Source organism: Falco punctatus (assembly GCF_963210335.1).
Source record: "Falco punctatus genome assembly, chromosome: 9".
Taxonomy (NCBI): Eukaryota; Metazoa; Chordata; class Aves; order Falconiformes; family Falconidae; genus Falco; species Falco punctatus.
The window spans coordinates 44,878,761-44,890,763 of NC_137589.1; the positions used below are offsets into that span (position 1 = coordinate 44,878,761).

Below are 12,003 nucleotides of genomic sequence, written 5' to 3' on the forward strand. Positions count from 1 at the left end.
CTGAGGTTTTGGGGATGAGGACAAGATTTGATTTTGATGCAGTTTAACATGATTCAGGACCTCACTGCTGAGTTAGTAAAGCTCCTGAATGTGTAAAGCAAACCCCAGACGAGCACAAGTGATGGAATACGATTACCGTACACAGTCCCGAGTTTTCCATTTTTCTACCAGAAAATTTCCAAATTTCCCCAAAGCACCAGCGGTGGTCACAGCAATTGCTCAAACTACTGTTTGGGTTAAAAGATGTTTTAAATTGTGACTGGATGAAGAGAGACTTCGGATCTCAACATGCCACATGCTCCCTTGGTCTGTAAGTAAAGCTTGGTGAGATCCCTCGGTAAGCTCAGCCAGCCACTCCGTACCCTCACCTATTCCACACGACAACACACAACCGCTCACATCGTCACACTCTGCTATAGCTTGAGGCAACAAAGTTTATAGCAATTTGCTAATTAAATCCACTGTAAAAAAAATTAAGCTGTTCACATTATTTATTATACTGATGTTCCTGGCACTAAAACTCCTGCTCCAGAGCTCTCCTGTAGCAGGCTGTTTGGGACGAGCAGAGGCGTGCAGGCAACCGTGTGGCTGCAGGTCACGGCACTTCTCTGAGCTTGTGCTACAGTGCACAGCACGGTTCCCTTGCCTTTCAAAAGGGGTTACACCAACCTGTCTGTTGATTCCAACAGGTAAACTGGACCCACTGGTGGCTCGACTCATGGGGGCCACAACTGCCACTCTGGTTGGGGAAGGCGCCGACTGCCGTTTTTTAGGGGGCAATGCTGGTGGAGGGCTGCAAGACACAACAAGCATTGATGCTTTCATTACTCTCCCAGCAAAAAGACTTGTAAAGGTTTCATGAGCTTGTTTTCCAGAAAGCCTGCGATGTGCCAGGCTCAAAGCTCACAGGTTCACCAGTCCAAAGCTGGTCAGGAGCTATTCAGCAAAGTGTATCCACTAACAAGTATCAATTTAAGAATGCTCTCACAGGTAAGGTCCTGTTCAATGATTTATTTTTTAAGGTTGCAAAAGAGTTGGTATTTCTCAAACAAAAACAATTGCTGTTTTAAAATTATTTTTAATGGCGCTAATTAGCACAATAATTAATTCTTAATAAAAGTGGTGAAAATTCCAAATAAATATTTTGGCTGACTCAAATACTGTTTCCATTCACAGAAGTCTCTCCTCCTCAGACTTTCCCGGTCTGAAAAATGTTTAAAGCTTCAAAACTGTACAGGACAGGAAAATTCTTCTTCTGCCCTTTCACTCTCCTGCTGAACTTCAGGGAACAAGACGGTCAGTGGTGCACTCACCACGTATACTGTGAGGGCCCATGCTTCGGCATGAATCTGTTTCAGATACACACATTGCAGTAACTAGTGAGATTTTAACCATTGTACTTTTAGTTCTTCCTTCTAATGACACGTAATTCTGGTAACCGTCAAGCTCGCCAGGTTCCCAAGAGTACACATATTCTGCCCCTGCAACATACCAGGAAATTCTTATACAACCCATGAGAATCTGTAAAATACACAGAAATGTGATTCTTTTTGCCAGCCACAGCCCTTGATGCTGCGTTTTCGAATTAGCACGACATGTATTTTTCACACCATCTATTAGCACCAGTAGTAGAGAAAAAAACCCATCATAAACACAGACCAAAAACCTGCAAACGGGGGTTTTCTCGTCCTTCTCAAAATAGAACATAGAAACTTTCATGTGGTTACTCATAGAATAAGGTAAGAACAACCAGGCAAAAGATTTTGTTCATGCACTATTGGCTCCTTTCACTCTTAAGCTGATAAGCAATGCAGAACAACCTGGATGTGCAGGACAGACTGATAACTGCCAGCTGAGGTTAACAGAGTATTTCCCATGGGACACACCACCACAAGACACTGTTGCACAGTGTGGTATTCACATAGTTTTAAATAACGTTCTTAAGCATTTATGTGATGCCTCTCATGCATGGACCTCAGGGCCATGGCACTATCCTAACACAAAAAGAAGGAAAGGAAAACACAGATAATGAAGTTTATTGCTCAAAACAACACAGAGAGAACACAGAGTCATAAAAAACACAGAGAGAACACAGAGTCATAAAAGAGAGTTCAGGAGCAGGGAAGAATTACTCTGGAGGACTGAAAATTTGCGGCATCACTAACCCTCCTGGTGAGCTCTCTTGTGCACGTTTTGCAAGATTGTTTAAAAAACAAGAAGTTGGTAAGAGCCACTGGTATTCTTGGCCACTATTACCTGTTTTCTGCCACACGAATGCTAGGCAGAGGGGGTTTAGGAGGTGCAACTTCTTCATCCATGGAGTCAGTCAGTAGCTCATTGGATTGAGTCATATTAGTTGTTTTGTTGAGGATCTCCATTTCTCGGTCTGTAAGGGGAAGTTCTGATGGGCTGCAACAAGCAGAATATGGATTGTAGATGATAAAACTCAGTTGGAATGCAGCATGCTGACAGATTAATACGTATTTTAAATCATAGGCAATATCAGAAGCACCTACGGCGGAAGGCAGAATTTGCATCTGCAGGTGGAATTCCATGTATATGCAGAATACAACGGGCATGTGTCACGCAATGTTTCATTGCCAGATTTTGGTATCTTCCCTATCACAGCATATTCTCTTTAAATGCTCCCACTGTAATGGATGAGGCTACATAAAGAACACTATGTTACCCTCCGTGAAGAATAACTGAATGCTTTAATTCAACTACCAGTAGCCAGCAATTATCCCTTCTATATTAGTCCTGCACACAGAAGAAATCCTTGTGTCAGTGACCCACCTGTCAGATTTACATGCTGGTAAACTGGGTTTAACTGGGCTTGTGGGAGAGGGATGCTCCTGCTTTTCAATTGTGAGTCTGACCAGCTCCTGATGGATGGAGAGGAGAAGAGAAAAAGATCAGTCATTATTTGCTGAATGCTGCACTCAAACATCCTAGGACAGAAAGGGATGCTACTGCATAAACTCTTGGTTACCCAGGTTATGGATTAACCATGGCACAGACACAGAGAGCTGAGCTGTGTGTAAGGCTGGTACAAATGATGCAGCGCTGCTTCTAAGGAGCAGCCTGCACCCAGCAGTAGTTTAGCCATATCTGAATTAAGTTCATAAACCCTGGCCCTACGGGGATTCTGCACAAACCCACATATGTGCCTTTTTGCACATATGCTTCCTCTTTCCTCTATTGTCACAGATGTGTTGCAGTCCCCACAACACCCCAGATAATAGCAAATTGACTTCACACACATAAATACAAGTACTGAGAAGTCTCACACAGTGGAGTACTTCACCTGGCCAGGCAAAAAAAAAAAAAATTATTGCTTTATATTTTATAAACAAGTATGTATTTGTTTCAAAAAGCAAGTTTTCTGTAAGACGCCCAACAACAAATTAAATAGCGAACACCTTTATTAAAAGGCCTGCTTCCCCTGAAGCCATCTTTTAACATGTTAGCAACTGAAGGCTTAATCATTCAAGGAACTGCTGTAGTGTATCTGTTATAGGCAGATAAGGCTCTGGATAAAGAGATAAGGGCATGATAATCCTGAACTACAAGTCTGCCAGCAGTCAAAACAACAATCATTCACACCAGAAAGATGAAGAGAACATTTTATGGATGTCTGAGGCCGACAAATAGATCTACTGCTCACAGATACAAACACATGCCCTCTTTCAAGCAAGATGGAAAACTGGCAGTGCTTCCTGACAGTATTGGTTTCCCAGCATATGCAAGGCAAACTATATGGGATCAATTTTGAATTTTTTTTTTAAAGCAGTCTGAAGCAGTGTCATCATTCCGGTATCATTTTCATGTCCACGTCTGTTGAGTGTGGAAACAACTGTCATTGCTCTCTCAATGCAGTAACCGCAACTAGAATGTCGTCATCATCATCCTTCCAAGGAAAGGAAACATTCTAGTTCTCATGTTTTTATATAAGGGTCTATTTAAAGCTGAATGTCCCTGGGTCAACACACGCACAGCAAGAGGAATAAAGTACTGCACTGGACATGCAAAGGATGGCAAACAGTCCAAAAGTCACAGCTCATTTTGGTTTTGATGTTCTACTTACATTCCTGGTGTGAGCTTGTGCTCAAAAATAATGTGCACCATTGTCAATCAAGAACCTGACAAAGAACTCAGCTTTCCAGAAGCTGCCCTGGAAAAACCCACATGTGGGGAAGGAAGAGAGAGCACAAACAGGGCACACACAGGTGTCTGTGTGGGCTAACACTGTGAAGATGTTCCTGTCCGGGACAGACCAGAGCCCTGGTGAGGAACAGCGCGTTCTGAGAGAAGTGCCCTGATGAGAAAAGCACAGCACCAAGCTGACCATAGCCGACCAGCCTGGCCAGCTCCCACCTCCTAGGAGGGAAACATCCCCCAAAAGGAAATACTCTGCAACAAGGAGCAACAGACCACAGGGCTTCTTAACAGCTCCATCGTGGTCATGCACCTTACACAGTAAAAGTAAAATAATTAAGGTCTGTCAATCACAGAAGAACTAAGGTGTTAACACAGACTCTGATCTCAGACTTCTCTGCTGAGTATCCACAGTTATGCAACAGAAAGTATTTTTAAAAAAAGTACTTTCCTCTGTCTCATCCTCTCTTTCAGGATGAATGGTATTTAATTAAAAACTTGCTATTCCTTTTATACTTTAGAAATACCCCTCTGAAGTTCACAGAACATCACAGCAAAAACCATAGGGCTTGGGAGCCTATAAACCCCAAACAAGGCTTTTCTGTAAATCAGATGATTTGGAAATTACAGTGACACCGTTTGACTCTTCTGGCTGCAGCTGGCAGCATGCTCCGAGTCACCATCAGGATTGAGTGATGACACAACAGACTGTCACCTTCCTGCCCTCTGGACAAACTTCCACCGCTGAAGAGGTGAACTTTAATGGACTCCGTGTTGGACCCTGTGGGGCTATCAGGTACTTGCCAGCAAGAACAGTGACTCCACACAATGTATAAGAGAGTAACAAGGGAAATAAAACGTACGGGCATTCACACCAAAAGCCAAATACTTCTTAAACATCCACCTGAAAGGGCTATGGCAGGGCTAAAGTAACATCTCCCTTTCCTCACCTTTCTTCACCACATTTAACACCTTAAACCAAACCAAGCCAGTGCTGCAGACTGTGGTGGTGGCCGCTGCGCTGCAGCAGCACTGACAAACCCCTGACACCCTGAAGTGCTCATTTTCCTGTTTGCCCGTCATGATGGACGCCTGCTTGTCCCCCATATGGGAGTTTAGGTTACAGCAGGGGAGAAACCCAATCACTAAACCCAAAAACTAACCTCAGAATGATTCCAACCATTATGGCTGTGAAGAAAAACCCAGAGCACCACTTACCAGAGCCACCAAGACAACGTACGATTGCCAATACGTGAGAGGATCACTTTTTCCTGTAAACTCTGACAAGTATCACCAGATTCCCTGAACCCTGCCTTTTTCTCCTCTCTACTAATCCCAGAATGAGAACTAGCATTTGAAAATCAAGCCAAGATCGCTAGTGTACACGCAGAGGCAATCAGCACGCAACCGAGCCAGATGCACATTATGCTATTTCTTATCAGCAAGTAAAGAGATTCCTGCAGCAGTAATTAGAGACAATTAAAGCCTCTCTACAAACTTATGCTACTTCAGCAAGCTGGAAATTCCAAAATGAGATGGATTTTTAAGAAGTTACATAATCAAAATAAGGATTTTTTTTTCTCTTTTTATATATGCCTAGCAAGGCACTCAAACTTGAGATCAAAACAGCAAGTAACACAGGCGAACAAGTGTCTCCTTTATGCTCAATTCTGAAAATAAAGGGGGAAGCAAGCACTGAAATGTGGAAGTGGATCTCGTGTGACCTGCCAGAAAAACAAAATAGGCTCTCCACAGCAGAGAAGTGTCCAACCTCTCAGTTCTGCTTCCAGATCTGAAAGATGGCTTTGCCCTTCTAAAATAGACCTTGTTCCTCACTATGCAGCAGAAGATGAATGCACGCCGCTTCCAAACGCCGACCTGTTGATGGGCAGCCCCATTTGCATCCCCCTAGCCAGCCACACATCTGCTCTAACCATGCTCCGAGCTGACCAGACGAGCTAGCTCCAACTGCAGACCAAAATAACTTTTAGTCTAACAACAGAGACCGATATAGCCACGCCGCTCAGCAGGGCTTAACAGCTCCGGCTCAGCACTGTACGGACACGTCTGCATCCCTCCCCGGCCAGTCTGGCCCGCCGCACGGGCAGAGCCAGCAGCCACGATTTTCCACCCATCCACACAGGCACGCTGCTTTGGCTGGAAGGCAACGATAGAGCGGGTTTAAATCCAGCTTGAAGTGAAAGGACAGTGGGTGTCCATGTCTCATGCAATGAGGCTACACAACTCTATCCTGGATGCGGGATAGCCCGTCTCCTCAGGGGATGGTGCAGATTCATTAAGTGATAACAGAGTGAAGGTCTCACTATCTGCTGCGCTATTCCAGCTCAGATACCACAGCACAGACTTTCACATACTGCAAATTGCTGCTGAATTCCAACAGTAACAGCAGCTGATTCTTTAGGCTAAACTCTTTTTCTCTATCCTGCTGTGCAAATTTAAGACCAGCTTTACTTTTAAAATCTGGAGCTTAATGTTAAAGGGCATATTGTGCAAAATAATCCTGGAAAATCTGTCTTCTTTAGGTGTTGGGAATGTTTTGTTTCAAAGCTATTTGTTTAAAAGGCTTGGTAAGTAATAGTAGATTGTAGTATCTGTATTTGAGTAACATTAAAGAGATATTCAGAGCACGCAAACACCACACCAAGACTCCTGAAAACAGGACAGCCAAAGCTTGGGAGACCCCCTTCATTTCTGCATTCTGCTCCAGTTCATAAAAACTAAGCTGAGTCTGAGTGCAGCGAAAGATGCCCGTGCTTGATGCACTAATTCCAGTGAACACCTGCTGCAGTTCTTAAAACTGCACCCCAACTTCCCTTCTGAACTTGATCTAAACATTCCCCTTTAGATTATGCCCTGCTGTTTATTTCTCTACAGTTTTCAAAATAAGATTCCCAGGAAATATGACGGTCTCTCCACTGGTGCCCTAAGCTCTGGTCAAGCAAAGCTCTAAGCGCAGTGCTGGGCCAGCTGAATGAGCAGCCTCCATGGCCATCAGCCCAGAGACGAGCCTGGGAAACAGAAATAATGGTACCAAAAAGCTTACCGGGAGGTAGAAGGAAAGCCAACAGCTTTCCCTGGGTGGGGCAGGGAGGGAATGCTATAAGCAGGTCTCACAAAGGATACAAAGGTTTCTGTTAAACGATTCCATTAGTTATGTAAAATTAATCTCCAGAAAACTGAGCTTAGCTCATCACCTGTTCCACACCCTAATCCAACTGCTGCGAGCGGTGATGTATCACTGATGAATCTCTTGAAATTTATGTTAAAAGATGGAGCTGGAGTCTTTGATTCTCTGTGGGTATTGACAGGCAGCATTTCCATTATATCTTGCCTAGACAAAAATATGCAAACTCTTGTCTTATAATCTGCATGGGAGACTGGGAATGACTTGTTGAAAATTTAATACGATGCTGAATAAAGTTTTATTGCTTCTTCCAATTCTTCCAAACGCCAGGGTGAGCATTTCAGAAGCACAGACTAATAGCCAAACCATTTGTGCTAGTCTTTCTTTAACCAGCACTCCAAGCAGTATCATTTCACTTACGGAGCAGTTGATTTAAGTAGTTTACTGAAGGCAAGAACAGGATTCTTGTATTTTAACTGCACTTAAAAACCTCTTTCAACTACATCTCTTCTAAAATACGTTATTATGTACTTTACAGTATTTGTCTGATGTACCTTGACTCCATCCAAAACAGCTTTTATGACACCCTTCACTGTTGTCACCATCTCCTTGTCTTCTGAATTCACACCTTCCAGCATCACTTGATCAGACCAGCGAATCAGGTTGGCCAGACTCTGGTACACACGGCTATAGCAGGACGAGATGGCAGAACTGGATGGCAGGAAACGAGGCAGTCGAGAAAAAAGAACAAAATGAAATTATGTTATTAAATGTTATGAGAGTGCTTGATTTGAAGTGCATTTCACATTGTTCTCCTTTTCTCTCTGACATTCAGAACTTGTGTTTAGCAGGTGACAAAGCCCGGGTTTCTCCTCTGCCGCAGTTGCTCTCCCATTCTCCAGCACCAAATGGGCCAACAGTATGATGGTACAAAAAAATCAACAGTTCTTTCTCAGTTAACATAATGGATTATCTGGGCTGCAGGTTAGATAACAACGCTAGAAAGAATGTGTTTTCCATTCTAATTTACAGTTCCATCCTATGCCTTGACTTTAAAAGTAAATGTTTAAGTCTTGTATTGAAGTTTATGTTATATCATTTCAGTATTATCTATGCTTTTCTTCTTCCTTATTAACTCACCCCAAAATGTCTTGGATAATTGAGAGCTGACTGTGTTCGTTCCTTTACAAATCATTGCCTCACTGTTTATAATGCCTGAAAACACATAATTAAAACCTCCTTCTTTATAGAAATTGAACTGAATGAATTTCAGGTTTGAAGAGGAAGGGTGTTGCTTTGTTTTGTTTTTAATGAGAAACAGAATTGAAGCTATTGTTCTGACGGGGAAAAAAATTTTTTTTGGAAAGATGACAACTCTAAATAAAAGTTAACTGTAACAACAATGCTCACAGGCATTTTCCTGGCCATTCTGAAAACACTTACTTCATTACTAAACAAGGTGTGTTAACAGTACTGCTGATGGCAACGCTTCAACGATTCTTTGTACAGTTAAATCAATTTCAAACTGCATCAAAACCATAAGCAGAAAAGAAAAGGTGTAATCTTGCAATCATTACTGATACAAGTGTTCCAAATCTTCCCGTTTCTCTTTGGTATCCATTTTACACTGGCTTAACTCCAGTAATTTCATTATCTGTGAGAAGAAAATCAAGCCCACAAGCTTCAATGAGGTTATTTAGGTGAATGACCTTTGCAGGACTGGGGAAAAAACTATTGTCAAGTTACAACCAGGGGGAAACAAACAGCGGCAAGTACTTTTTTGTTTGGTTGTTGTGAGTTTTTTTTAAAGCATGCTGCTTGCCATTTGTTCTAATTTCAAATGAAATTAGCTTGGTAGGAGATATTTCCTAAATAAGGCCCTCCCCCATCTCTTTCAAAGGCTTTGATTTCTTTGCCATTAATCTTCAGCCTGCTTCCTTCTAAGGAGGCAGTAATTGAAAGCCCATTTTGTGCTAGATTTAATTACTTTTTTCCTTGATGCAAATGCTTTCCCTAAAGCAAAAAGAAGTCCAACAATAATTGTAGGGCTTTCTTCCCCACTGACACAAGTCTTGCTCATTTTTCTTGAGGGGGATTTGCTATCAAAATCACTCCTTTGTGTCCTGCTACTACTCAAAAGAAATAAAAGTATATAGGCAGGCACGAAAGGACACGGCTTTTTGAGAATGCCAGATCCCCTCTTTTTCTGTGAGGCAGAACGTACATACGTGCTCTAATGTACATCGTTTCCAGAGATACTATGTAGAGGACTCCATTGACCACTGACTGACTATGAAAATTCTGCTTGTTTGTGTAGATACAGATATCCAACTGTCAAGGTTGCATTAGTTCACTATTAAAGAGAGTGGATATAAGAAATTAGAAGACTAGAACTGTCTGAAATATTGCTGCTGCTGGAGATCGCTTAGTTGATATTTACTTCCAATATATCCTTGGAAGAAAAGCTCACCCAGCTAAAACTCACTGGATACATAAATCAAAGCAAGTGACTATAAAGATAACATATTCTATCCTAAAAATATTTGCTGACATTTTACATGTTCTTCCAGTGTAAGGGGAAAGTTCGTTCTTTCTTTTTTTAAGTGAAAGCAGGTGCTTCTCAGGACTTTCATGGCTGCGGGAAACCTGATAGCAACTGAAGAAACTTTTCTGTCTGTATCCAGAAGCCTGATGAATGTTCCCATTCTAACAGCTGTTGCTCTTCCTAGTTCCACAGATCTAACCTAAACTGGATCTCTCCTGTCCCAGCCACAGGTCTGATACTCACCCATTGCCTCCTTCATTTCGTACTGTCAGGTACAAACCTGGCCTATGCATTAGGGCTGAACACAGCTAAGCATCTCTGTTTGCAAAATATTTGGCACCTACTGCTGTTTAAACCCTACTCTAAACCTTTCTTGCACCAGAATTGAAATAAGTGTTGTGAAACAAATATTTTGGATACTTAATGGGAAAGCAAATGGGAACAGCACAACCACTGATAGAATTTCAGGAACCAAACACCTGCATTTTTCTGCCTAGTTTTGTGTTCTTCTCTGTATGGGCTAATTTTGCCCTTTCTGTATTATTCAACAATGTTTGCTTGTTTTGTGTAGATCAATTGCTCTGGCATCTACGGGATGAACAGCAGCTATATCTCTACGGCTTGGCAACTCCACAAATTCTTATAATCCGTGCTGAGCTTTGCTTTGGAAAATTTCTACTTCTTTCCTGGCTCCCAACCCACTGTCTAACTAGTTAAAATGTAATACACAATCTGTTAAAACATAAAACAAATTATCTGTTGAGAGCGTGCAAGAATGAACTTGGACTGATTCATCTATTAAAGTACATCTATTTACTTCTGTTCTGTACCTGATCCAGTAAAATCCAAAAAAAGCAGTTAAGAGTACAGGCTCAGACTTCTCTAATATCAGGGTGGATAAACTGAACACAAAAAGGGATTACTCTGAAGATAAACTCTTTTTCAGGTAAAAGCTATTGGATTTGTTAGCTTTTAGGATACTATCACAGACTGCAGAAACGGTATAGCACTTGAAGACAATCTCGTGCTAGTAAATGCTTTATTTCCAAGCTTATGCTAAGAATCATCCCTTCCTCCTCTCTGAAACCATTCTGATTTGCTTTATCTTTCCACAGCACAGGCTTCTTTGCAGCCGGGAATCTGCTTTTAAATTATGTGTGAAAACTACCACATAATTAGTAAAAATAGCAGTCCCTTCATTAGCCACTGCAGCATTTCCTGTCTCCTGCGTGATCGGATTCTTCAGACACAAGAAGCGGAGAAGCTGGGAGCCTGCTGGTCTGTCACATCCCCAAACCCAAGAAGGAAACTTACCTTTGCTGGATGCGCGGGTCGGTTTGCACCAAGGGCAGGATGGCTTCCAGCACTTTACTGGCTGAACCTGGCAGCATCTCTAGTACTTTCTTATCAATTGCCATTTTGTCCACAATAGTCTTAAAGTAGCGCAATGCACTGACGACCTCCTTCTCCTTTTCCTCTAGCCATGACACATTCTAAAGAGGAGGAAAAAAAGGAAAGATATGTTAAAAACCTCAGGATTTTTAAGGGCAAAGTTCCTTTAACTCACCTGAAGTACAGCAACACTGAATGGGGTGCATTCCACGAGCACTGGAGAAAAAACCCTTCTACCAAAAACAGTTTTAAATTGAATTACTACTCTTTCAAAAGAATAGTCAGTGCAAAATTGTGCCCACACTTCAACTTCCCAAATGGTGTGCGTTCCAAACTCAAGGCTAATCTCGATCAGTTTTAGGCCAAGATTAACACTACTGATGACATGATGGGCACTGCTTTGAAACCCACATGCCAAAATGCAAGGCTGAAAGAAAAAAAATCATAGAACGGTTTGGATTGGAAGGGTCCTTAAGGATCACCCAGTTCCACCCCCCTGCCACGGGCAGGGTCACCTGCCACTATACCAGGTTGCCCCAAGCCCCGTCCAACCTGGCCTGGAGCTCTTCCAGGGATGGGGCATCCCCAGCTGCTCTGGGCAGCCTGTGCCAGCGCCTCAGCACCCTCACAGGGAAGGATTTCTTCTTAATATCTAATCTACATCTACCCTCTTTCAGTTTAAAGCCATTCTCCCTTATACATGCCCTTATAAAAAAAGTCCCTCTCCAGCTTTCTTGTAGGTCCCTTTAGGTACTGGAAGGTC

General features: G+C 42.4%; 1 protein-coding gene across 6 annotated transcripts in view; it reads right to left on the minus strand.

Moving 5' to 3' along the window:
• The window catches only part of RAPGEF1 (Rap guanine nucleotide exchange factor 1), a 92,010-nt gene that overhangs the window by 39,862 nt on the left and 40,145 nt on the right, over positions 1 to 12,003 (minus strand). For all 6 annotated transcript variants that reach the window (XM_080402962.1, XM_080402965.1, XM_080402966.1 and 3 more), the window contains 5 exons: positions 11,163 to 11,341; positions 7,858 to 8,014; positions 2,797 to 2,885; positions 2,257 to 2,409; positions 670 to 793 (listed from right to left, as the gene is read on the minus strand). In XM_080402962.1, the coding sequence (XP_080259088.1) occupies positions 670 to 793; positions 2,257 to 2,409; positions 2,797 to 2,885; positions 7,858 to 8,014; positions 11,163 to 11,341 (702 nt within the window). The remainder of the gene's footprint in view (positions 1 to 669; positions 794 to 2,256; positions 2,410 to 2,796; positions 2,886 to 7,857; positions 8,015 to 11,162; positions 11,342 to 12,003) is intronic.